This window comes from Camelus dromedarius, chromosome 10 (assembly GCF_036321535.1).
Source record: "Camelus dromedarius isolate mCamDro1 chromosome 10, mCamDro1.pat, whole genome shotgun sequence".
NCBI lineage: Eukaryota > Metazoa > Chordata > Mammalia > Artiodactyla > Camelidae > Camelus > Camelus dromedarius.
Window position 1 is genome coordinate 66,804,015 of NC_087445.1, and position 27,587 is coordinate 66,831,601.

Here is a 27,587-nt window from a genome sequence, read left to right on the forward strand (position 1 = left end):
GGTCTTTGCTGCTCTCCTCACAGGCTCTGCTATGAGATTTCATCCAGGGCATCAGCACCATTTGTGTGGGCCTCCGTGCGAGTCTTATCACAGTCCTCTGTGCTTTGCCTCTGCTCCTTCTCCCTCTGAAACCTCATTCCGTCTCCACTCCTCACAGCCATCCCCTTCTCTTCTCTCAAAGCTCCATTCCGAGGTAGCCCCTCTGAGGCTATTTCCACCTCCTCGGACATCCTTCCCTCCTCTGCACTCCCTTGGCCCTTGAACTTCCCTGGACATTGTATCACTCAGGTTTCACTTGGCTGCTCCTCCAGCGTGGCTCTAGGATGAGTTTAGACCTACCTTCTGCCTCTAAAAAGTTTCTGGTCTAGTAAGTTCTTGCTCTTTAATGCCTAATTGAGAGCTCTTGGTGGTGATTCCTTGCTGTCCTCAGATTTCAGACAAGATGGTTAAAGTGTGTGTGTGTGTGCATGTGTGCACGTGCACAGCAGACTGGAGCTGTGGGAAGAGCAAAAGATTTAAAGTCAGACTGTCCTGGGTTGAATCCTACCTCTGCACCCTTACAGAGCTGAGGCTTTGACCACTGGATCCCCACTTAACACTGCTTTCTCTCCTTAAAAATGTATATATTGTATGTTATGTGTTCATGCTTCCTATGATGTTTCACACGTGTTTGTATGCTACCATGCCTGTGTTATTCATTCACGTAAGGTACATTTAATGAACAGTGATTTAATAAATATTTGTAACTATAAGTATTGCCATAGTTCCCTTATTAGTAAACCACATGGTGGCTTTGGCTGGGAGAGATACAAAAAAAATGAGTTATTCCAAGAAGGACAAGAGCAGTCAGGCCCTTCTGGCCTTTAAGAAACTTCTTGTCTTTCAGCTGCGTGGGACCCCCAGATTAGAGGTGAAGTGGAAGGAGGAGGTGTGGCTGTGCCTTCCACGCCACCCCCGCCCAGCCATGCCCTCGGGGAACTGCCTTGAAATAACAGCGTCCGTGTGCCCATGGGGCTTACAGCAGCTCCACAGGCACGATATCAAGTTGAGAATGATCACAGAGTCTTTTATTTATTTACTTATTTTTACACGATCCATTTTAACTAATTTAATGCACTTGGGCAGTTTTTGTGCATAAAAAAGTGGGAAGTGGTACAGGTCTAGGAACATATCTTGTTTTTCTTTTAAAATATTAATTCTTATGGCAAAAATTCCTCTTTATTAGATTCTTCTATAAAGCGACATTTTCCTCGATAGGAAACATGGCCCTCCATATGTGTGGTGTCAACACTTCTCCTTATCGGCTTCTCTGATGTGACCTCAGCTCAGCTGCCTCCCAGCTGGGTGGCTTAACCTTTCGGAACCTCACTCTGCTCATCTACAAAATGGGAATAATTCTCTACTATGAGGGAACCATGCCTTGTTGTGTACCCCATGCACCACACTACATCATCTTGCTCCCCTTCAATCTTTATTACAAATACAGCCACCAGCCTTGCTGGAAATCCATCCAGAAAGTCCCTCCCAGGCCTCCCTTGGCCAGATGTACTCCCCAGGGGTCAGGACTAGTAACCAGATAATGGTTTGGTATTGATTTCCCCCTCTGACCTCGTGCCCCGCCCTGACCTTTGGGGGCAAGGCTTACTCTAGTGGTTCTTCCACTGGCAGTTAATTTCTTCAGTGCATCACTTTGGAAAGTTCTATATGAACATTTGTTGTTACATAAGTTAGCAAATCTCAACCATGTTCTTTCTATCTTTAGAATAGTGGACACAGTTTTAAAAGGACATGAGGACTTTTCAGAGTCTAAGTATTTAAAATTCTGCAATCAACGGTTCTGAACATCTTTGGAAGAAAATGTACAATCTATGACCAGACCAGAATATACTGAGAAAATAATTTATTCCATTGGAAATCAGGAATTTTATTTTATTTGTTTAAAATATTGAACTATTAATGAGATCTTGACTTTGTCCACTTGGAATTTAAATTTAAATGGATTTGTTTAAAAAAAAAAATCAAGATTCCCTCAAAAGGAAACATCAGTCCTTTGACCTCTGAGGACAGATCATTTCTTTGGTTTGGGACTGAAACCGTGAACTTCCCCTACTCCGGAACGGATCCCAGAAAACTTGAGTGTAGAGAGGAGTCCGAACTAATCTGTGATCTCCTTTTTCTTTTACAAGGCCACTTCTCCAGGATTTTTGTTGGTTTTATTTGTTTTGCTGGGTTGTGAGAATTTTTGGCAGGAACGGAAGAGTAGGAGGCACAGTGAAATGGTAGAGGAAATGTAGGTTTCATTTTATCAAAGCAGCCCGTTGTGCTGAACATCAAGCCAGTGCAAGCCTCTTCAAGTAAATCCCTTGAAAATGGAAACAAATGACCTAAACTGGAACACAAGCAAAACATAAACAGAACTGCATGTGTAAATATTGCCTCCTAACTTCCTTTACATTGAATTGCTTAACTTTAAATAATATGTAGGATTTCCTAGCTTCTGTTAGAGAAAGGAGCTGAATGTTAAGCTGTTTAGTCATGAGGACTGGGTCTTCATTGCCATCCCCTCTACTCTTGATATAAAATCAATTAACCATTTTATTTATTAAACGTGTCTGGTTGCTACACTTCAGTAGTGCAGAGAGGGCAGGGGGAAATGAGAGGTTCCCTGATGAGTGGGCTTTTCCTCCACTCCAGTCCTTGATGTCAGCCCTCCAGGTTGCGGCCTGATGGGCTGAGGGACCCTGAGGGTTAGAGCAAGTGGTGGCAGGACTTGCTGATGACTAACTGTCATGAAGCCCAGGTCTGGGAAATGTGACCCTTTGCAAGCCTCTTCAGTCCATGGTGGGCCTTTGTCTACTCTGGCACCATCCACTTCCTCTGGCCAAGGATTTGAAGACACAAGTTCCAGAATCTGGCAAACTGAATGCGACTTGGCCCAGACAAGAAGCATCTTCTAAGACAACGCTGCTCTCTGGTTGTCTTAGGGTTGAGGAGGCTGGAGACCAACCGCGCTGCCTCCCGTTCAGCACCTGGATCCACGCTGTGTTTACATGCCAACCCCATGCCCTGCTGTCCGTCAGAGTGGCACTGCCCCACAGTGATCAAACTCTCTTTCCACTCTCTCTTTGCTATTTCATGGCCAGCTTACTTTGAGGCTTTGTTTTCACTTCATGCTGAGCACCCACTGACTCATTCAGATTCCCTGTGACCCCCAACATTCACCCCATGATATCCGCTGGGACTCTTGACCAGTCTCTGCACAGAAGCCAAACAACGTCCTGATGAGAAAAGGCCACGGACTACAAACTGCCTGAAGCACTCTACTATTGAAACCATTTGAGGATTCCCAAGGTAGACTATGTCCTTGAGTTCTCCTGCTGCAAAGCAGCTCTGTGTTGCTTTAGACTTGGCAAAGACAGGAGGACACTGGAATCAAGAGGACAGCCCCTCAGGATTGTATCTTGTTGCCAAACACTTCCCTTTGCACGCTTTTCTCCAGTATATCATCTGGCACTTGTAGAGTGTTTCTGACTTTTTCTTTGCCTATGACAATTTTTCTTTTCTTTTCTTTTCTTTTTTTTGGTTCAGCTGATCACATATTCCCCAACCCAGAATAGATAAGAAATCACTGGGAATTTACATCTGATTACAATATGTTCATTCTCCCATATTATAAGGCTCAAAGTTGCAAGGAGGAATAATATGTACTTGCTGTGTTGGTATTTTGTTAGTACTTTTTTTTTTTTAAGTTAAAATTAAGTGTTACTTTTCTGACAAAGTAGCCAGAATAATACTCTCTCAAATTCAGAAACCTACTGGCACAATTTAAAGTCAGACATTATTTCTAACCAGATTATACTCTTTTGCCTGCCAAGATACCTTGACAAGCTTAATATCTGAAGGCAGGCCTATATGATAATCCCAGCAATATTCTGGGGATAAGATTTTAGTGGGTTTGTTGAGAAGGAAATACTTGTTTAGATGGCTTTCATCGTGCCACTGAGCTTCTATGTCATTTTTCTTGTCCTGGAGGATTCCCTTAAAGCACTCGCGGGTGATATTTAGGACCTGAGTGGGTGTTCCCCCAAAAATGGCCGCGTGGTAATAAAAATCCCCCTGGCCGAACGGAATGTATGCTGCGGACTCCTTCCGCCTCTCGTAGGTGAACTCGTCAGGATCTGCCTTGTACCACCAGGCCTGTAGCTGAGCCACCGACTGGCCCAGGGTCTCCACCCCAAAGCTGTCTTGGAAGACCTGGTCCACGTCCATGCAGAAGAGGAAGTCCACCTCGTGCTGGATGTGGGCCACGATGTGCTCCCCGATGGTCTTCATGCGCATCATGCTGATGTCCTGCCACCTCTTCTCAGGCTTGATCTCAAACACTTTGAAGGAACGCAGAGGACCCAGCTCTATCAAGGGCATCCTGGAGACGTCATCCACCAAGATGTAAAATATGACTTTGTGGCCAACCATGAAGTGCCTGTTGGCAGATGTTAAGAACTCTTCCAAGTAATGCTCAATGTATCTGAAACAAAGAAGAATGGGGTAGATATAACCTCTGGGATTTCTACAGGAGGTGATGTGTTGTTCTGACTGTCTTGTCTGTAATTTGCTCTTTAGGAAAGGAATGACTTTTCCCCATTCCAGATGAGTGTTTTCACACAGAGGGACATCTGCTGCTGTAACATTCCTGCCAGTCTCCACCATTCATTCACTCAGCTTTGGGGAGGCGGAGTAACTTACCTGACTGCTGATTCTGGAGGGGTGACTGGGCACGCACAGCCCGGCCCCCTCCTCTCCCACTCTTAGAAGCTGGCCAGGCGGGGAGAACATGTGTTCTCAACTGCTCTGGGCCTTGCAGTAAGCTTAGTGGTACAGGCCCTACTCCCACATCCAGAGGCCTGTAATTTCTGGTGCTGTTGGTGCCTGGATGCCTAAGTCTTTCTAATTCTGTGGTTCAGTATTAGGAGGCCCAGGGCCTGCAGAGATAAGCCACATTCTCCAAGAACAGCTTTAACTGTAATGAACTATTTTGAAGGTAATATTCACTACTGTCTGCCTTTGTCTTATTTATCAATTGGTTCAGACTTCAGGCAGGCACAGTGGGTGCTAGTTCTATTTTTTTCCGCCTTATTGAGATAAAATTGACATATATCATTGTGTAAATTTAAGATGTGCAAAGAATTCATTTGGTACACATATATTACAAAATGATTACCACCTCAGCATTAGTTAGTACCTTCATCACGTCACATAATTACCATTTCTTTTTCTGTAGTGAGAAAATTTAAGATTTCTTCTTTGAACAACCTTCAAGTATGTAATACAATATGATTAACTGTAATCACCATGCTGCACATTAGTTCCCTAGGACTTATTCATCTTATGACTGGAAGTTTGTGCCTTTTAACTAACATTAGGGGGTGCTAGTTCTTAGGATTCTCTCAAAAACTCCAATCTATACCCCAGTGAAAACCTGTTGTCCCACCAGATGCAAGGGTGACTTGACCCTTGGGTCCTTTGGGGATGCATGAGCCTAACCATCACCATTCTTTTATCCTTTTCTGAGACCCAGAGACTGGGTTATGGGACATGGACATCCTTCCACATTACATACTCACTCTGTGAGTTTCCCACTGCTCACCCCAAACACCAATCCGTTATCCAGACACCATCATTATGAGACCCAGCCATATACCAGAGCAAACAACCTCTGATTTAACCTGATTTTAACTATCTCATTTCCTTTTTTAAAAATAGATTTTATTTTCTAGAACATTTTAGGCTCACAGCAAAACTGAGCTAAAAGCGCCGAGAGTTCCCTCATACCCTGCTGCTCCCTCTCACAGCTTCCCCCACTGTCAACATCAGGCAGCACCAGGGTGGCACATGTGTTGCAATCAATGAATCTACACTGACACATCATTATCACGCCAAGCTCAGTTTACATTAAGGTTCACTCTTGGTGGTGTACACTCTGTGGGTTTGGACAAATGTATAATGACATATATCTATCCTTATGTATGTGTGGTACTATACAGAGTACTTTCACTGCCTTAAAAGTCCTGCATTCTGCCTGTTCATCTATTCCCCAGCTCCAGCCCCAGGCAACCACTGATTTTTTTACTCTTCTCATAGTTTTTCTTTCTCCAGAATGTCACATAGTTGGAATCATACAGTATGTAGTCTTTTCAGATTGGTTTCTTTTTCTTAGTAATATGCATTGAAGGTTCTTCCATGTCTTTTCATGGCTTGATAGATCTTTTTTTTTTTAAGTTCTGATAATATTCTACTGTCTGGATGTGCCACAGTTTATTGATCCATTCAACTACTAAAGGACATCTTGGTTACTTCCAAGTTTTGGTAGTTATGAATAAAGCTGCTATAAACATTCGTATGCCAGTTTTTGTGTGGACATAAATTTTCAGCTTTTTAGGATAAATACCAAGGCATGCAATTGCTGGACTGTATGGTAAGAGTATGTTTAGTTTTGTAAGAATCTGCCAAACTTGTCTTCCAAAGTGGTTTCTGCATTTTGCATCCCCACCAGCAGTGAATAAGAGTTCCTGTTGGTCCACATTTTCACCAGCAGTTGCTGTTGTCGGCATTTTGGATTTGGGTCATTCTAAGAGATATGTAGTGGTATTTGAGCTAGATACCTTTTCATTCAAAAAACATCATGTTCATGTCTTCTGTAAGCCAAGCCACATGCTAGCTTGTGAAGTCACAGAGCTGATGGAGTAGGGGAAAGAGTGGTCAGCTAGCTTAACACAACTCTTGCCACCCCAGACTCACGCTCAGTGAACATGGACCGAATTTAATTTGCTGATCACACTAACAGCCAAATTACCACATTTTGTGAGTAATAATAACTGGCACTTTTTGCTTTTTGGTTGCTGCTTGGATCCCCTTTCATTACCACAAAAGTAAACTGTGCTTTTAATGTTGGTCTCTGGAAACCCAAGTGTTTACAGTACTGATTTTTTAAATAGAGAGAACATATCTGAGCAATATACAGAGGGACTTCGACATGGCTCTGGGGCTGGTAGCCAGGAAATTCTTTCATTCTCTGGAACTTTAAAAAAAATCCATTGTGTCCTAAAGCTTGGGAGACAGTCCAGAGAGGGAGGGAGCCTTTGTGAGGTTTAACATTGTTTAGAGATTAAAACACTGCTGTTGGCTCTGTGCATTGTTATTTGAAAACAAACCAAATATCACACCTCCTAAAAGTCCAAATCCTCTCTTGGGAGGATTTATTCCTGCTGAGTACAAACAGTCCTCTCCTGCCTTAGAGCGGAGAGCACGGGGTTTTCACCAGGGTATGCCATCTACAGTTTAGTTCTGCTAAGCTGCAACGAGATAGCTGAAGCCATAGTGGAGCGGTATGATACGTTCTGCTCTTTTCTGAAACACCACGATTAAATTGATCTGCAGTGTGCTGGTTTGTCCCCTCCTGTACCAAAGGATTAGGTGAGCTGAGCATCCTGTTCCCAACTCCTAACAGTACAGCTTCTAGTAAAAATGTCAAAACTCCAGAGTCAGTCTTCTCTACAAGAGACGCCACATAGGTCCCGGGGACGAGCACATTCAGTGACAATAAGGCTTGGTTAGTATGGTGACGGTGATGGCTTCTGGGCTCTGAGTTGGAGGTCTCGGGAGAACTCTCAGATCTTCACAGAACTCTCCTCTAGGCCCTGCAGTGGGCAGAGTTCAAGCTCAAATCCACCTGGGACTTCAAATCTCTTTGTACAAGCAAGGGGTCAACTTCCCACGTGGCTTTCGGAAAAGATACAGATGGAAAGCCCATTGATGGGGAGGCAGGGCGAATAGGGAAAAAACATTGTCTGTTTTTTGTTTTTTGGGTTTTTTTTGAATTTCTTTTGAAAGAAAAAATTCTCCTAAAGAGCAAAATGAGTTATATTTTAAAACTAATATTACAGCTACTTCTTTTAAGTAAGAATGATTGCAGTTTGGGGAGAAATGTTCTAATCAAGGAAATGGAAGCTGACACAGGAACCTCTCTGACCTCTGGAAGAGGCTGTTCTTACCAGCCAAATGTCCTGGGGCCAAAGCCTCCAGGTGGAATTGGGCAGAGGAACCCATGGAGGAGTGGTCATCTGTGCTGATGTGGAAAACCACTGCGCTTAAGTCACTTCTGTACTTGGTCCTTGGTCCTTGGTCCTTGGTCCTGGGTCTTGAGAGCAAAGGAGAAACAATGGTGTACGTTTGGGCTAACAGCTGGCATTCTTGGAATTTCCAGAGAGCCATGGAGGCCAGGGAGGAGATGGATGTGGGTGTGCTGTAGACTCCAGAGTGGGTGTAGCAGACATTCTTACCTGCAACCCGAGCCCCTCACTTTGAGACTCCTGTTTTGTTCTCAGCTTTTTGGGGCCTCATCAGAAACGAGCCTGCAATGGTCCCATTACACCATTCTCCTGCCCAGGAATTCAAACAAGTCACAAACAGCTTCCATAAGCCCAGGGGGCCCCTCACTAACCCTCTAACAGCGGAACCAGAAAAAGTCAAGGTCAATTTTATTAGTGACACCTACCTTCCGACAGCAAATACTGTCAAACCCACGGTAATTTTTTGTTTGGCATAATAATTTTCTAAGATGGCTCTGTTGTAAGTGCCTTCCCACACCACTGGCGCCTTCCATCCGGTCATGGTCACAACCTCTGGGCGTTTCCTGGTGACAAAACAGAGAGTTCATGAGTCACTTTGAGAAGCTGGGGCAGAGACAGTCTGGGGGAAAATGGGTCAGCCATGACTTGTGGTGACTGTCCTTGAGTCCTGACTGTAGTTTAATCCCAAGCATTCAGCTGGAGATGTGACTTCTGCAGCATCTTCGGGGTGAAGGACCAGAGGACTGCCTTGCGGGGCCCTGTGGGGATCTGACCTGTACAGCTCATACCCTCTGTCTCCCTTTCCTGCTTTCCTTGTCCTCATCCTCATCCCTCTAAATCCCTTCCCCTCCCTCCCCAGCCCCTTCCTAAGCCGCCAGTGGCATCTCTGGGTGTTATTTATCCCTGTGGATGACATCTGACCCTGAGAAAGCCCTAATGCTTGACGCAGGGGGATGAGAGAGTGACATTAGACCTCAAAAAGGGAAAAGCTGTTTCAGTTTGTCTTTTGCCAGAAAGGGATTTCTGGGCAGGAACCTGGTTATAGGACGAAAAGGGCCCCAGACTTAAAGGAGTTCTGGTGTTATCATTCATTTTACAAACACGGAGACAGAGTCACCCAGAAAAGAAGGGACTCATCAGACCACGCTGCCTCTTTACTCGGAGCACAAAGGTGGGGGGATGTTCTCTGCACTCAGAAGACTTGAAAGGGATGTGGCAAAGCCAACACAAACACAGGAAGCAACGTCAGAACAACAGCAAACTGGCAGACTAGACAGAGCAAATGCGTAAAGGCTGAGGAGCAGTGGGGGCCCAGCCTGAAGCGGGAGGGGGTGGCGGGGACCAGGCTCTGACCCCGATTTGCTCTGGAAGTGGCTGCATTTCCCCCACTGGGAAGCAGAGACTGCAACCCAGTCATTTAGATTCAGCCCCCAGCACGAGGGCCCGGCCCCTGCCAGCCCTGTGCTTGCACTCCAGCCACTGTGGGGAGAAGACCGGTGACTGGGGCAAAGTCTTGGTGGCCCCATCGGGTCCCTGCTGGCTGTGTTCTCACCACGTGGCACTGTTGAGGAGATATTAGCAAGTAGATCGGCCCAGTAAAACTTTCCCCTACCCTCACACATGGATTTTCACGAAACTGCCCCTCCCACACTGGCAAAGCTGGGTTTTTCCAGCAAGGCTAGGTCACCCCCACGTCGCCTCAGCCCTCAGTAGACTCTCCCTCATGCCTCCTGTCCTGCCTCCTGTCCCTCCTGCACCCAACTCTGCACTCCTGTTCTTGAGCTGACTCAGCCTCCCACCCCTGCCCTATGCCCCCGGCAGGCCTGCCTCCTTCTTCCCTGCACAGTGATTTGCCTCCAGAACTGGGAGGGACACCGCCTGGCTGCTCTCTTGGTGCCCCCCCATCTTGTCTGGAGTCTCAAACCCCACACACAGCTCTGCCCCTGCACCCCAGGTATGCCAGCTGCACGGGGGACAGTTGCTCTTATTTTCTTTCCATCATAAAAGAAGCTGTTTTGGACTCTGTTTTTGCCAGGCACTTTCTCATTTCATCCTTGCAACAGCCTTGCCACATATTATGTCCATTGTACAGATAAGACAGCAAGGCTCAGAAAGGCTTGTTAATTTGTCCAAGGCCAAACATCTGGCCACTGATGATGGTAACTAACACACACTGGCTACTTCCTATGGGGCCAGGCACAGGGCCAAGGGCTTCACCCTTCAGAGGTGGTCACTGTTTTGATTCCCATTTTATCACTGAGGAGACTGCAGCACAGAAAGGTTAAATAACTTGTCTGAGATCACACAGCTGGTAAGGGGCCAAGCTGGGCCAGATAGTCTGAATCTGTAGTCAGTACTCTGAACCATTACCTTCTATTGCTTCTTGAACTGGATTTGTACTTGCCATGCTCATGAACTGGGATTAAAAATCCAGGTTTGTCATCCTTTCCACTCAACTTAGCTACTTTGGCATTTTTATCAGTGCAGAGTGAGAAATGATGAGTCTTTTTTTTTTTCAAGAAGCTTATGTGATGTTTTTAGTCATATAAAACCCCCAGCTTCCTTGAACGACAGGATTTCAGACCAAAAACCACACTCACACACACACCCACCCACACACACACACATGGCTTAGAATTCTATAACCAACATTTTAGAACTAAACCCTCCCTGTATCGTCACCTCATTCACTTCAGTCCTTAGTGTATAGAGCCTGTCAAAGATCTCTTAGACGTTCTGACCCAGCCCGTCAGCTAAGCCATGCAGCTGCGTGTGAGCTGAACATTTGGCAAGCAGGTATTATTGTTTTTAAGAAAAGGAAGAGAAAGAGGAGGAAGGGAAGGTATTCTTAATACTCCTGGACACAGGGGCAAGTACTTGACTTTCATTCTCTCATTGAAGCCTCGCAACCTTCTAAAATGGGTGCTATCATCACTCCCATTTTACAAATAAAAAAGTGGGGGTAGGAGAGCAGAAGGGCACCATGTCTTTAGCCAGTTAATCGTTAGGGAGGGCTAGACCAGGGCACCCCTCGATGCACATTTGCTAAGTGCCTGCTCTGTACCAGGCCCAGTGCTGAGCATGGAGATCAGAGGAATGAGACCCGTCCCAGCCTTTGAGAATCACCTGCCACGCACTCCTCAGTGGCATGACCACTCAGTCTACACCTTCTAGAAAGACTGAGTCAGGAAACCAGTGTCCAGTTTGGTTACCTGGCTGGGAAGATTCCTTCCAGCAGGAAAAAAAAAAAAAAAAAACAACCTAGCAATATTAAAAATTAATGTTTAATTAAAAATTAAAATGTTCTATTTCCCAGCTGTTAATTATTAAATTCCACTGGCCATTCCAACATGTCAGGGACCCTGACTAAGAAGCCAGACGACAGGCTGAGAACACAGGCAGTAGAGGAGGAAGAAGGGGTGGGAGGATCAGCTTCCTGGATGAACCTCTGCTCAAAATCCACCCCCATTCCACCCCCAACCCCTCAACAACAACAAAAAAGAAGAGACAGCCGGCAGATGAGCTAGCATTTGCCAGTGTCAACTGCCAAGGTCACCAAGATGGGGTTCTAAAAGGAGGAAGAAGTACCAGGAAAGACTGAAAACAGCCCATATGCCTTCTTACCAAGCAGGGCACCCACTGTGTTCAGCTTGTGGGGTCCCACCAGTCCAGGCCAAAGGCTTCCCACAAAATAAAATTGCCTCCATAACCCAAATACACACCTACCTAGGTAATTGGTAGCTTTTAAATTTTATGTACTTAATTTATGAGTACATTGTGGTCCCCAAGAGTTGCGTAGAGGAAATGTTAAAATTCTGTGAATCACACAGCAGGTCAGAAAAGATGTGGAATGCATACAGTGCATTATTTACTGGACTCCTCCCAGGTAGCAGTGCGTGGACAGTGATCCAGCAAAAAGCTGATGGCGACATGAACAAGGGTGGCTGTGAGATGGAGAGAAGAGATGATGTGGGAAGAATCTGGGAGGAAGAATTAACAGAATATGTAAACGAATTAGACTGTAGGGGTGAAGGAAAGGATGAAGGATGAATCAGAGCGGTCTCCTGGACTCAGGCTTGCTTGTGATGGGAAATTAGAAAAACAAGGGTGGGGTGGAATCAAGAACTCCATCTGGGTCACGTGAGACATGCAGAGCTGTTAGGCAGGCAGTGAGACACAAGCAGGGGCTCAGAAAACCTCTGGGCTGAAGATACAAAGGCGGGAGTCATTCTCCCACAAATGGTATCTAACGCCATGGAAATGGATGAGAGCACATTGGAAGATGATGTATGAAGAAAAGAAATGAGGACAATGGACTCAACCTCCAGAAACTACTATTTGATGGCTGAGGAGAGGCAGGGTCCCCTGTCAAGGAGACTGAGAAGGGAGACAGGAGAAGTAGGAGGAAAATTAAGAGGATGCGGTGATCAGGTGATCAGACATACAGAGACTAAGAGATCTTGATACAAAAATGTATACACAATATACTTAATTGTTTCTGATAGCTTATAGAAATGGATACATTTATATAAATATATTTGTAAATTTAGTTGCTCATCTTTCATTCATTTATGCAAGAAACATACTTTGGTGCCTTGAGAAGGCTTGGATTTGGTGCCACGTCAAATCGATATTCTTTAAGTATCTGGTCGCCATTTGTTTGGAGGAGAATCGTACATGGAGGAGAGTGGAAAGAGTGACAGCTGATGGCTGTGATCTGTTTCTTCTCTGACCCCAGTAATTCAGCGCTGGCCTTGCCCCCCAAGTCCCACTCAGCAAACCACAAGTACACAGTAAAAGCGGGCCCCCCTCCTTTGAAGGAAGTTTGGCAACCATCTCTAGCTCATCTAGCTGGTCCTTGGCTGGGGCGGGCAGGGGGGTCTCACTCCAACATGCACACACACATCTAAGGGACTTATCAAAGCTGCAGTGCTTCCATATTCTTACATTTCCAGGAATGGTTTAGCATCTCATAGATGGCTACCCTGTTGTCCAGTTCCTCGAATGACATACAAGGGGCCAAAATTCCCATCCTTTCACACAGGCATGAATCCCAAATCCCAAAACAATAGGAGAACTTGCTAAAACATATTCAGTCTTCCGAGATCCTAAGACCCCTCGTGCTAGAATAGTTGCTATTCTCCCCTGATCCTCCTCCTCCCTCTATGGCTGCGCCTGCTCCTTTTCAGACTTTTATTCCTCCACTGGCCCTTTAAATGCCGATGTCAGACAGGATTCGGTTTTGCTTCTCTGCCTGGTGGCCTCATCCTGGCCTAGAGATCCCACTGCCACCCGCACCCTGATGGCTTCTCTTCCTGTGTCTCCACCACGTATCTTCTGCCACAGGTATGGGCACAGTTATAGACTGACTACTGTGTTCCCCAAAATTCATGTGTTGAAACCCAATCCCCAAAGTGATGGTGTTAGGGGGTGGGACCTTTGGAAGGTGATTAGGTCATGAGGGTGGAGCTCTCATGAATGAGATTAGTGCCCTTAGAAAAGAGACCCCAGAGAGCTCCTTGCCCCTTCCACCACATGAGAACACAGAGAGAAGCTGGCATACAGAAACTAAGAGGTGGGTCCTCCTCAGACACCATATCTGCTGGTACCTTGATCTTGGACTTCGCAACTTCCAGAACTGTGAGGAATACATTTCTGTTGTTTATAAGCTATCCCATCTGTGGTATTTTGTTATAGCAGCCTGAACAGACTCAGACAGGTACCCTGTGAGTGTCCAGATGCCCCACAAGTATCTAAGTCCACATACATCCCTAATTGAGCTCATCGCCTCCCCCTCTCCTAGACCTGCATCTCCTCCTCTAGTCCCTTTCCTGGCCAGTGGCACCACCACCCATCATCTCTCAGACCTCATGGTCATCCTGGGCAGCTCCCCTCTGCTTACTCTCCAAACCACACCCTTCTAAATCAAGTTGATCACATGTCCTTACTAATCTTGGTAAATATTAGTTTCATGTCTAGTGTCCCTACAGGACCGTGAACTTCTTGCATATGACCATACTCACTGATTTCTCCTGTCTCCTGTGCCTAACACGATATCTAGGACAGAATTTTTGACGTTGACTCATAGTGAGGAATACATGTTGCATCGCAACAAAACACATACACATACATACATGCCGAAACAAAAATTCCGCTAAACAATATTTATCCTTACTTCATGTGATGCCCTCTGATTTTCCATTTGAGTTCAATTTTTAAAAAAAAAAATCTGTTTTTGACCCATTAGCTAGTTTCTGAACACATTAATGGATAGTGACACCAGCTAGCATATGAGAGGTATTTGATAAACATTTGTTGTATGCTTGCTTAGTGAACACATGCATGGCCCTGTGAGATTTTGTATCATCACTGCCACTTCACAGATGAGTTAACTGAATCTCAGAATTTTCTTGCTCTGACTTTAGAACCTGTGGCTTTCCACAACAACCTGTGGCCCGTAAGACCCCTCCCAACCCCAGGATTGTGTGATCTGCTGCTGCTGGCTAATTGCCATCAGAATCACTGCAGTTATTACTCAAGAATTTGAGTCAAAACGTCAGATTGTTTCTTATCTAATCTGTGTTAAAGGTCCCATAGGTGCTAAGGCTCCGCCTCCCCCATCAGGAATGTTCTCCACGGTACCGCTGCCCACACAGCCCCCACCACCTCCTGCTAAGCTGTGGGTTTACTGGACTCAGGCGACACTTCTTTTCTTACTGTGGATCAAACCAGTCCGAAAGCTGAAGCTTTTCTTCCTCGTTTTCCTGTCTTTGTTCCTTCTCTTTGTCTATGTCTTCTTCATGGTAACTGTGGGTAATGAACAAAGGGAAAACAAGTTGAGGAAGGCAGGGAGGGTGACTTGTGGTGTTGGGATGGTGGGTGAGGATCTTGTCAAAATGGGTTCTAAGGCAGAGAACATGCGCATCAAGTGAGTGGAGGAAGGTTTGTGGTACTAAATATTCACTCATAAAGATGTACTGTGGATGAAAAGGTGCGGGACTCGCCTTTCTTGTTATCCTTCCAGGTCAGCACGGTTAGCAACCTTATGAGCCAACAACCCTCTGGTTATTTCAGGGGGAGTGAAACTTGATAAAACAGTCCTCAGAGGAGCATTTCAGCTTCAGCCTGGGCCTCACTCACCACCCCGCCACACCCCGCCTCCCCAGCTGAGTTAAAAGGGAAAAAAACAAAAACATGAAAACCAAACTTAATGTCCAGCTCCCAACCACAACATGAATTCCCTGTGTGATTCCATAAGCCAGAAAGACAAGTGACTGAGAAGGTTACAGCCAAGAAACCATTTGATTTGGACTCTGTAGTGCTAGGTGGAGACACAGATGGTCATCCCACCGCCTTACCCATGGCTAAACCAGATCGGAAACCACCAGCCCTTCTGACTGCTGCTGTCACCAACTTCTGGGTTTCTAAGAAATGAGAAAGATGACAAACAGTTTTAGAAAATGAGGCAGTCCCAAACTTGGGCGGGGGGGTGGGGAGGGGAGGATTTGAAACTCTTTTTATGGCAGATTATTAAGAAAAAATTGTTTTAATTGCTAATTTGTAAAATGAAAAGTACAGCTGCTCTAGCCAAGTAAGAAGATAGACCTGACACCCCCTGGATCTCCCCTCCCTTTGGTGGCTTCCCACACTCAGCTTGTCCACGGAGCCCTAGCGGGGAGAGAAGGAGAGAAAAAGAATGGCAGGGTTGGGGCATTAATACCTAAATCTGAGTCCTGAATCTGCCTCTTACTAGTTGTATGACTGCAATGGGACATTTTCCCTCTCTGAGTCTCAATTTTCTCTACTTTCAGGAAGTGCTTGAGATGGTTTATGATAAAGAAGTTGTGCGTAGAATAAACGGTGGAACAATACAATAGTAAAAACAAAACAAAAGGAAACAGAGAAACATTTTAGCCATTCAGGTAGGTGTTTTCGCATGACCTTGATCATCTCAGCCACTCTGTAAGAATCCAAGTTTTACTTTTATTTGTATTTTATAGCTAAGATGTTAGCTGAGTGGGTTTGGGCAAATTGCTGAGATCCTGTGGTACGTAAGCACAAAACAGCAGGGGGTAAATGGTATCAGAAGTGAAGGCTGAGGAAAGTACAAGCCGTTAAGTACAACACTCTGTTCTGAGCGTCCTGACAACCAAGCCAGGTTGAAACCAGGGAGAAAACTGAAGGCTTACAGATTCCTCACTGACAACAACAATAATAATATATATACTAGTTCATCAGGTGACCCAAACGTTTTTCTTGATCCTTTGCAAACGTCTTTATGTAACATGTATTGGGCAGCCTAATGGACAATGTCTACTCTGATTCTTTTTATGAGCAAGGCAGGAATGTTCTCCAGTGACACCACTTAAAGAGGCAGATGCTTGATGAGAAGCAAGAGCAAAACACGATTCATGCCCATGAGTCTGTAAAGGCAAATCTAGGGGGCTGGAGGAGTACAGTGCAGACACCTGGGGCCCCATCGCTGCCCTCCACCTGTGACCAGAGCGCCATCACCACCTGCCATATTTAGAATGGACGGTAGAGGGTAGCAGAATGGACAAGGGAGACCTCCTATTGATATCTAGAATTCAAAGCACTTACTTTGAGTGGTATATCCACAATAAAGAGCCTTCTGGGCTAAAAGCAAATGAGAAATAAAAACATATCATGTTACTTTTAATTCGGAGAAAAGCTATTTTGCAATTATTATCATTGAAGCCCTAGGCTGAGTTGAGAGCTTGGGTTTTGGCCACTTCTAGGTTTCTACCTTCCTTTGAGATGGAACCAATGATATCAAGGGACTGCAGTCACTTCAGGATTACTCAGAACAAGGGGTGGGAAAGAGGTCTCTGGAGAATCTCAAATCTTAGTTTAAAAAAAAAAGATGGCAGCTCTGCATTGTCTAGGGTGGCTTCGCTGAGGGAGAGAGGCTCCACCTGGGTCCTCTCCTGCCACCTGCTCAGGAACACCATGGCCCAGCCATCCTTCACCCAGGATTTACCTTCCCCCAGAAAACCGACTGCAGAGCCAGCACCCCACCAGCTCAGAGCCTTCTAAAAAACAGCCTCAAAGGGCATTTGTTAAGCTAATGAAGGCAATGAGACCATCTTAAGGCACCTACAAATGTGGACCAGTGAATATATGACTCCACTAGTGGATCACCTCCATTCATTCAACAAATATTTGCTGAGCATGTGTTACAGAGACAGACACAGTCCCTATGTGTCCTGGTAGCGTAGACGATCTAATGGGCAGGGTGGACCCTATTCAGATAATCACACAGCCATGGGACTTCAAACTCCAAGAAAAGCTATTAAAAAAACAAACTAACTAACTAACTAACTATCTAACAAAAAAACATAAGTAACTAGGGGCACTTAACATGAAGACCTGGAAGGCTTCCCAGAGGAAGTGGTAATGTTTTAGCTGAGTTCTGAAGCATAAATAGGAATCCAGGTGAAGAGGAAGTGGGAATAGTATTCCTTACTGAGAGAAAAATAAACAAAGGCCCTGCGAAAGGAAGGAAGCATTTAAATGTGCAAGGAAACAAACACAGAAGTAGCCACAGGGCCCCTGCTGGGACCTGCTGGGGATTTTGCCCTTGAAGAGTTGTAAGCAGGAGAGGGATAGGGTCCTATCTGGAGCGGATGTAAGAGTAGATGTCGGTGGCCAGTCAGAGGGTGATGGCAGTGGTCCGGGCACAGACCAAGGCAGCTGAGGACATGGAGGAAGAGGAGTGCACTGACATGAGAGACATTTGGGGGTGGGGTAAAGGGACAGGACTTGCTATACTGGATTACTCCATTGTTCTGTGCCCAACAGCTAAGCCTTAATTGCTCACTCCCCTCCCTGTAAATAAAAGGGACAGAGCCGGGTAGAAAGAGTCCTGGACGTGGGCACAGGCACCTGCCCTGGCTCAGCGCCTGTCTGGCCCCAGCTGCCCTCATCTCTGAAAAAGATAAATGACTAACATTTGTTTCAGACCCTGTCAAAGCCACTTAACTCCTCCCTCTGCCTCTGCCTCTGCCGCTGCTGGGAGTCCACATCTCCTGGTAGGAATGAAATGCATGCCCTCTAACCACCTATGGTTTCCCCTCTGAGCTCAATACGCATGGACTAAGCACTGAAGTCCCTTGTTTCTAAATCTGTTTATTGATCTGACAATATTCATAATAGCTAATACTTGGCCAGGGACTGTTCTAAGCAACTGACATGTATTAGCTCCTTAAATTCTCACAACAATCAGTGAAGGAGGTTCTGTTCTTCCTCAGAGGCACAGAGGCATTAAGTGATTTTGCCGAAGGACGAGAAGAAACAGTACTTGGACCTGGGGAATCTGACTCCAGATCCTACAAGAGGAGCAAGGGAAAAGGGAGAGAGAAGGGGGAGGGTCAGCTGCAACACAGCACTCAGACACCCAGCTGGCACTCAGGGCATCAGTTTGTAGATTCAGATTCGCCACCACATCCCATCTTTTTAATTATTCATCCTTCTTGCCCCTCATCGCCCTCAAATTCCAGACCCCTTCAACATCTCAGGTCACAGCAATATCCACCCTGCAGTGTATGGCATTTAACACATTCTCACCCTTCATGCACAGCTCAAATACCACCTCTTCTGTGCCTTCCTTAGTACGATCCTAGCACAGTGCCTGGCACATAGTAGGTGCTCAATAAATATTTGTAAATGAATGCGAAAACATAGATCCCCCTCTAAACCAAACATAATCATTTCCTCCTTGAACTCTCATGGTTCCGTTTTTCTCCCTCCAATATCCTTCCTCCAGTTTGCATCCTTGGTTATTTTTGCATACATCTGCTTGCTCCATCTAGAGCATAACCCCTTGAGGGCAGGAATTCTTGGCTCCGACTATTGCTCACAGCTCTCGGCATGAACAACAAGCTCAAGAGGGAGCCCTGGGCAACAAACCAGAAGACCTGAGTTCTAGTTAGAACTTGGATGTAGCAAATGGGGGTTACATAGCTCAGTGGTAGAGTGCATGCTTGGAGTGCATGAGGTCCTGGGTTCAATTCCCAGTTCCTCCATTAAGAGGAAAAAAAAAAAAAAACAAACCTGGACATAAATTCACTGTTAAGTCAGTTCAACTATTAGGTCTCTATTTTGTCACTTGAAAAATGGGAATCCTCAAAGGAAGAGTAGTGCAAGTAAGAGAATGAGCTGCAGTCAGACAGCCCTGGACCTAAATTTTCCTGAAACTATGACCTTAAACATTAACATTTAACATTGTGGAGACTCAGTGTTCCTCATCTAGAAACATGGACTAATTCTTACCTTGCAGCACTACTGTAAGAACTGGAGGGACAGCAGAGTGCGGTTCCTGACACGTGCACACACTCAGTAACTAGTAGCTGGTATCATCATCATCACCATCACCATCATTACTTTTAAAGTTTCTTCCATCTCTAAAATTCTAAGTTTTTTTTTCATCCAGCTTCAAATCAAATGCTGCCCTGGATGACTTTCTTGCAGGATGCTCTCCTGACAGGAGTGGTATTAACTAATCAGTTGATGTGTTTGATTTAGTTACCTTATGATCCTTTTTTAGCTACAGTGCAGCCCACCTGTCTAAGGTTAATGCCCTCAGCTTACCTCAGACCATCCCGTGGCCAGTTCACATGGTGGCAAAGAATCTGCTGCCTTTTAAACCTCTCGCAGACATTCAAGCAGATTCCTCACATTGAAGAATGATGTGGCTGCAGCCTGGCTGCCAGACTAGGGCCCTGAAGAACAGCCAGAACCTGCTCCAGTTACCGCATAGGGAGAGTGTGCCCAGCACTGCAAAATAACCCTCTTTAGGCGAGGCCAGTGCCAATACACACATTTGGGCCTTTGGCTCCCATATTTTAATTTTGTGAAGTACCCAAAATATGGAAGTATGACTCTGGCTGCAGTTCAAAACACCAAGGTGATCTAATCAAGCGTTCAGAACTTAAAGGTTACCTACACAAGCATCTCAACTGAGGGCAGGGACCCCAAAGGATGCTTGTTCTTCTGTTGGGTTCTTCCAACTGCTAGAGCTCCTCCTCCTATTTGCCAAAATCCCCTGTCCTAGTCCGCCCTCTGGGCAGATGATGAGGAGGGTGGGGATGATGATGGTGGTGGTGGTGATGGTGATGATGGTGGTGACGATGGCTAGCATTTACTGAGTGCGTTGCCCTAAGTGCTTTATACACAATAACTTATTTAATTCAACATGTTAAACAACTATGAAGCAGGTAGTACTATTATCCCCATTTTTAAAGATGGAGGAGGGAAATAGCTCAGTGGTAGAGCGCATGCTTAGCATTCACAAAAGAGGTCCTGGGTTCAATCCCCAGTACCTCCATTTAAATTTTTTTTAAACGATTAAAAAAAATATATCAGGAAACTGAGGAAGAGTGGCTGAGTAACTTGCCCAAAGTCACAGAGGAGGTAAGTGGTGGCCCAGGCCCCGGCCCCGGCACCTTAGCTCCAGACTCCAACGAGGATATTTCCTCAGCCCTCAGGTACCCAGGGGAACCCCAGGGCCCCTGCATCCAACTCTAAGTCATCTTTTCTTCGGACCATTTACCTCCTGTTTCTTCTGTTTGAAAGACCTGGTTTGTGACCACTTTACCTTGGTCACTCTCTAGCTTGTCTTGTTCATCTTGAGTTGTTCAGAATTAAACAGAGTAACATTCCAGAAGTGGTTAGATCTATTCAGCACCCTGGGGAATAACAGCTCCTATTCTGGAGGCTCTTCCTACTGAGGTACCTGAAGGTGCAATTCTTGGTCCTGCTGACTCATCAAATCTTTAGAATTTAAAAATTGAAAGGGACATCCTGATATTAATCCAGGCCACCATCTTGAACTTGGGGGGCTACTAAAACACTTCATCATGAAAATATCAGTGGTGACGAGACAGCTGTCCCAGCGCAGTTGTACGGTGGCCTTTTTGAAAGAAAGGCTGAGCTGTACCAGTGCCTCTTACAGTCACAGGCATCGTGCATTTGTGTAGCTGCTTGTGTCAGAAGCCTCTCCAGCTGGAATCCCCAAGGCACTGTAGTTTCCAAAAACACAGAAGCAGCTCAAATATTTGGGGTGAATCCACTGATGAATTTGAAAACTCAGAAATGTTTAACTCATTTTGCTCTCCAGAATTAAAAAAAAAAGGCAAAACACCCAAAATTTTAGCCAGGCACAAATGAATCACCAGTGACTCAGAGTGTATTTTGCAGCAAAAGTCAACAACTTGAGTTGTTCCTTTGAACTCTGCAGATATTTTAGGACTGCAAAAATTAGGGTGGATTTCTCATGGAATTCCTGCCTGAAGTTTCTTAAGGTAATTTCCATATCTGGTCATATAAATAATTTAATATGACATTTTGGTCTTAATATGACCTTGCTGTTTTCAGCTCTAGCCAACCTAGAACCACAAAAGTATAAAAATCAAGACATTCGGAACATGGCAGGAAGGAAGATAATAAGCTGGGAGGTGCTTGACGATGTAGTGATTTTAAAGGCAGTCGGGCTCAGGGGATGCAGGAAGGGTACACTCCCTTCTTAATGGTGTCAGTTAATTCTAATTTTAATTCAACCTGGTGACTTGGCTGATACTAGGAGATTAGAGGAGACTTTGATCAACATCATTTCATCATATTTTGTAATTACCTGTTGATATATTCCCAAAACACAACAATTACAGTTGAGACAGCCAGCATTGACAGAATCACTTTTCCTTTGACATTCATTATTTTTTCCTAGGGGAGGGGAAAAAAAGAAGAGGGGAAAAAAATAGATTAAATAAATCCAGAGTGAGATACGGTTTTTAAGAAATGCTTCTACCCATATCCTTCCTAAAAGGGAAAGCCAATGAATATTTAACGAGGGCTAAGAAGTGTGTTCTACCTTAAATTGCATAAGCCTGCAATGGCAAATTAGCCGATTCAATTGAATTGACAGGGCTGCCTGTATTGGGGAGGATGCTAAGGCCACTTTGAGGCTCAAAGGGAAAGTATCCTGACTTTCCTGCCAAGGGCTGCCATGGGTGTGGGAGAGTGAGGGTCTAGCTAATGGTTCCCAGGGCTCCAGCTGCCTCTGAATTCAGATCGCCCCAATTCTCAGCACATGACTTCAGGGAACCATCCATCCAGAGCTCTGCTGCTCTGGATATACCGACTGTACACCCCATCCTCAGAGGAGAAAACCATGCTGTAGGCTCAGCCACTTCCCAGGCCCCTCCCACCAGCTTTTCCCCACCACGCCCACACCATTGGCGCACAGTAGGTACATAAATATTTCCTGGTTGCTTCATGAAATTGTCGTTGAAGAGGGGAGGGATACTGGGTGGGGGTGACAGGTTGGAAAGTACTTTAATTTGGGTGGCCGGGGACGGCCTCACTGGGGAGGTGACTTTAAAGCTTCCGAAGGGATGAAGATAGGATAGAAAAGGATGAAAAGTGCCATGAGAAGGGATGGGACTATTTTGGAAACAGCATCTATAACAGGCTGACAGGAGAAAAAGCTGCTTGTGTTTGAAGGAAAAAAAAAAAGCAAAAACCTGGACAAGAAAAAAAGTAGTGAAGCTCTCTCACCTGAGTGGGTGGAACAAGGGAGGGGTGATGGTGGGACGCAGGCAGAGGGTGGGCAGGGGATGTCAGAGCCCAGAAAGGCATGGAAAGTGGGACGGGGACCCACAAAAGCATCTGAAGCTGGAGAATCACCTGATCCAACTTCATTCAGAGAGACCCGTCTGGGTGCTGGGGTGTGGAGAATGGATTAAAAAGACAAGGGCAGACTATTCTAAAGGCCAAAAAAGAGGGGAGATGACCTGGCTCAAAGGGTAGCTTCATTCAAAGTATACTTTGGAGAGAGAATCAACAGGGTTTGGCTGGTTAATTTCATCATCAGGGCTGAGAAAGGGAAGGAGCAAGTTTTCTGCTTAAGCAGGTGGGTTGGAGGAAAATCATCATGAATTCCCTTTTGGATGTGTGAATTTCAAGGAGTGGGTGAACACCTAAATTGAGATGGGTAGGCAGGTGGACGTTCGAGTCTAAAGTTCATCGGAGAGATGTGGGCGAGCCATGCAATTGGACCAGGGACCAAGGATGGTATTTAACATGAAAGGAATAGATTCAATTACCAAGGAGAGAATGGGGATAGAACAAAAGGAAGGAAGAGGGATCTGGGCTGAAGACCGAAGATGTGGACATTTAGGGGTAGGATAGAGGATGGGGTGAGAAGGAGAGGAACAGGAAGTAAGAGAAAACCCAAGAGTGGACACCTGGGGGGCAACGTCACGGCCTTTGTGAAGCCACTTCCCACCCTGACCCTAACCACCAGCAAAGCCCCCTTTCTCTTATCCAGCTCTTCCATCATGTTGCTCCTCCAGCACCTCCTGTATTCATGTTGCTGTACACATTGCCTTGGGAGGGGCTCACATGGTAACATCCGCATTTGGCTCTGTCTGCTCTACCCATTTGTTCGAGCTTCCTGAGGGCAGGAGGGCTGTTTTCTTATTCGATCCTGAACCCCAGTGCCCCGCAGAGAGCAGAGAAGGCCATCAATAAATATCTGGTAAGTGAATGAAATAAAATGAGAATGGCATTGAGATGTGTCCTTTCAGGGGACAGGTTATTTTCCAGTTCTTTTCAGAGAGGGTTGTGAGATGATTCCAGGCTTGGATCCCATGGGCTACATCACCTTTATTATTAAATTCAGTTAAAGAAGAGAAAGTAATGGGATTATCAGCCATGACACTCGATTCTTTCTTGCTTAGAAAGGGAGTCTGATTGGAAACAGAAAAGCCATGACTCAACCTCCAGCTTTCAGATACAACCATGATCCGTCGCCTTCTGGAGACCGTGAGAAGATAGGCCCACTGGGCCACAGGGAAACCTCAGTCTGGAGCTCCTTCCCTGTGAGTACCTCGTGAGCTGGCCCCTACAGCCAGGGCCCTCCGCAAAGTGATGAATTGCAGAAGGCTGCATGCAGATCGGCCCCTCTGCTGGAAAAAGCCACTTGATGGCTACACTGAGTGCTAGGAAAGTCCTGGGTTTGGGAGCAAACAGATCTGGATGCAGGCTGTGGCCACATTTGCTGCTGTCTGCACTCCCAGAGAGGTGTGGATGGCGATAAACCACATGAGCTTTGGAATGAGGCGGGGACTTGAGACACACATGGAACTGGGTAACCCTGAACCCGGAGGCATCTCTCAGACCCTCATCCAACTCCAACAAGCTCTGAAAACCGAAAGCCTGTTTGTACTTCAGTTGGCATCCAGGTTCTGACTGACATGAGGCTGTTTATCATCTCCAACCCACTTAGGGAGACTGTTTAAACGTTTCTTTGCATAAATATTGATGTGTTTTGTTACATGCTGCTGCTGCACTGGGGGCATTACATAATATATGATAAATAATCCACATTCAAAAAATTCTGAATTCCAACATCTGGCCCTAGGGATTCAGAAAAAGGATGGTGGACCTGTAATTGATCTCATTCAATTGGTTCCCTCATCTTTAAAATGGGGGTAAAAATGGTACTGTTTGCAAGAGATGGTATCCATAAAATATTTAGCATTGTGCCTGGCACCGTATAAATGATCCAAAAAAAAAAGCTAGTTCTTTTTACTGATACCTATAATACAGGCTGTTGGGAGGATCCAGTGAAGATAGCACAGTGCCTGGTACTTAGCAAGAGCTCAAAACATATTTGAGGGAAAGGGATAAGGGTATTGGAATAAGAACATGCTAAACAGTGAAGCACAAACTGATGCAAATTCAGGATGCTAAAGGTTTATCCGTATGTTCTGTGTGGCAGCCTGATTAAGAGCTCCTCGGAAATGCCACGTGACTTCGATTTTCTTTCATCAAGTCCAGGCCATCCGAAGCTTTATCATCCCCACTTGCTGAGAATCAAAGACAAATTTTCTCCCGGTGTAAGAAATGTTAAACCGAGAAACACACAAACTCCCGTGGAGAACGCTGACGTTTAAATCAGGGAGAGCCTGAGGTAAGATCAGACACACTTCCTAATCCTCTTGCCAGATTCAGGTGTCTGATTTTTTTAATTTCAGAAATTAGCATCAGAGGCAACTCTTGAAGCCCATTTCTTTCTGGACTTTACAGTGATTGAATCTGCTTGCTTTATGCTGAGGTCAGGCATCACTCTTGCTGGAGACTTATAGTTGGAAGCTGCCTAAATCAGCCAATATTGTGTCTTTTAGCAAAATGCTGGAAATGGGTGTCTATAAGCTTCCTGGAATCTGGAACCCAAGTCTCCAGGGAAGAAAGGGTTGGCAGGGTGTCCAACCGTTCTTTTAAAACATTTTTATTTTTCTCTCTGGATAAAAATGAGGCACGTGGCAGCCAGCGTGGTCTAAAAGCCCTTCACTTATGTGTCCGTCCCTCAGAATTTTCAAAACGGTGTAATTCTCAAGATTGGTGGTTAGCTCTCTTACCCAAGTAGGAAAGTAGGGTTGCTTCTGAACTTCCCATTTAAGTGGTAGAGCACAGAAATAGGACGTGCAGAGTGCTAGCACCCTGGCTCGCGGGGGGAGCGTGTAACCACCTCCAGGTCACCTGGGCCCCACCCCTCAGGGGATCAGGTGCACCCAGCCAGGTCTGGTTCCAGGGGAGCCCTCCCAGCGTCTCCTCGGCCCTCTTGTTGAGGTGTTTGTGAGGTCTCTTTGAATCCATCCTACCACCCACATGGGCTGCTCCTGGGCCCCTCCCAGAACTCAGCTCCTGCAATGGTTTCCAAATGAAACCATTCACAGCCCCAACTCCTGGAACATGTGCAGACTGTGCTAAACTCAGGTGCATTTCGCAAGGCAGGGTCACGTTGTTAAGCCTGCCATTTCTCCACACTCCTCTCCACCCACCCCCTTCGCCTTTTCCACTTCTATTTCCCTGGAGTGTCAGACAGACTTTTCCACGTGGCCTATCAATTTAATTCTTCCTTACACCCCTCCGGCCTGTCCTACACAGACCGATGCCCACACCCACGACCTCAGAGAAGCTCATCGTTTCACCCCAGCTGGGCTAAGTCAAGGTATTCCTTCCAAACACAATCCCTCTCTGAAAGGAATTCAAGTGGACCTTGTTTTCTCCATCTCATGTCACGGGGAAGGGTAAGTGTCTCAGCTAAATCAGAGCACTCAGAAGCCCTGGAAAAGCCATTATCTTGGGAGAGCAGGGGAAAAGCAGTGTCAGAGGAAACCAAACCTTCCCATAGGCTGAAGAGTCTTCCTCTGCCTGTGATACACCCCCTGCCCCTGAAACCCATCCCGTCCTCCCCAGGAAACTGCCCCTGCTAGGTGGAGCCTGAGTCACTTCACCATTGCAATGGGTCAAGACACACAAAAGGACACGTGTCAGGTGGTGATTAAGTGTTGCGAAAGAAACAAAGCAGGTAAGTGGTAGGGGAGGGCGCAGGAATGAACTGGGTATTAGTCACCTGGGGCAAAACTCCTATCTTTAGTCCTCCTTTGCTCCACTGTACCGTTTAGATCCCGCACTCCAGGCAGCAATGAGGTCAGTGCTAAGGCTCTGAAACCTGCAGTCCTAGATGCACACCCTGGGCAAGTTCTCTGGCTCTGAGCCTCTACTTAAAGAGACAAACTGGAGCATCAGATGCCCTCCTCTAGGGTTCTAGAAAGGACAAAAGGAGACCGTGTATATGAAGCACATTGTGCCTGGTGGTCAGTAACGCTCCACAAATGGCAGCCTTCACGGGGATGATGTTGTTAAGGGGAAGATTCAGAAACGCGTGGCTCTGAGGTTAGAGCTGTGGCTTCATCTGAGAGGAGCCCTCCGCCCCAAGCTGTGAATGTGGTGACAGTCAGCTCCCTGACCCGCTGCCCCCAGCTCAGGGGCCCCGCTGCTCAGCATGTCTGCCCTCATCACCTGGCGCTCAGGTTGGGCAGGGAAGGAGGGTGAGGCTCAACCATCACCCCAGCCCCCACACAGAGCGGCTCTGTAAACTGGGGGTCGTGGATTTCTCTGGCCTCAGTCTCTTTGTCCGTGAAACAAGCCCTCTGGACTTCACTTTCCACGACAGGCTTTCCTGATCAACCCAGGACCTGGGTGAGAAATCGGCCACAGGGCTGGAAGTCTCATTTTACAAGGGTAAGTTCACTCAGCCACATGGAGCTCATCTTGCCACCACGGCAAACATGGATTCCTTGATGTGAAGATCTAGCGATAGGACTGACAACCAACATGTGCTGAGTCCGAGGCCAGTTCACCCAGAAGCTAATGACACCTCCTGCCAGGCCCCCTGACACTCAAGAAGGGGCCTGGTCTCCTGCTGGGGTGGGGCGTGAGTGAGGCCCAAATGCTTCCCCAAGGTGAGGCGAGGGGAAATCACTTCAGCCTGGGTGCCTGTCCTGGGGCTGCAGGTGGGGCCAAGGGACTGACCTGACTCGCTGCACCCCAACCTGGGTCCCAGTAACAACCTGCCCCAGGTGGACCTGGCAG

The 27,587-nt window shown here is 46.1% G+C and overlaps 1 protein-coding gene across 3 annotated transcripts in view; it reads right to left on the reverse strand.

The window, feature by feature from the left end:
• Window positions 1–1,883: 1,883 nt before the first annotated feature.
• The window catches only part of GGTA1 (glycoprotein alpha-galactosyltransferase 1 (inactive)), a 59,974-nt gene continuing 34,270 nt past the window's right edge, over window positions 1,884–27,587 (reverse strand). The window contains exons 3-8 of one of the 3 annotated variants that reach the window (XM_031450365.2): window positions 21,778–21,866; window positions 16,728–16,763; window positions 15,485–15,550; window positions 14,844–14,933; window positions 8,552–8,689; window positions 1,884–4,525 (exon numbers count right to left, since the gene is read on the reverse strand). In XM_031450365.2, coding sequence (XP_031306225.1) covers window positions 3,832–4,525; window positions 8,552–8,689; window positions 14,844–14,933; window positions 15,485–15,550; window positions 16,728–16,763; window positions 21,778–21,857 — 1,104 coding nt within the window. In that variant the 5' untranslated portion in view covers window positions 21,858–21,866 and the 3' untranslated portion in view covers window positions 1,884–3,831. The remainder of the gene's footprint in view (window positions 4,526–8,551; window positions 8,690–14,843; window positions 14,934–15,484; window positions 15,551–16,727; window positions 16,764–21,777; window positions 21,867–27,587) is intronic. The other 2 variants (XM_064490483.1, XM_064490484.1) reach the window with 2 other exon arrangements.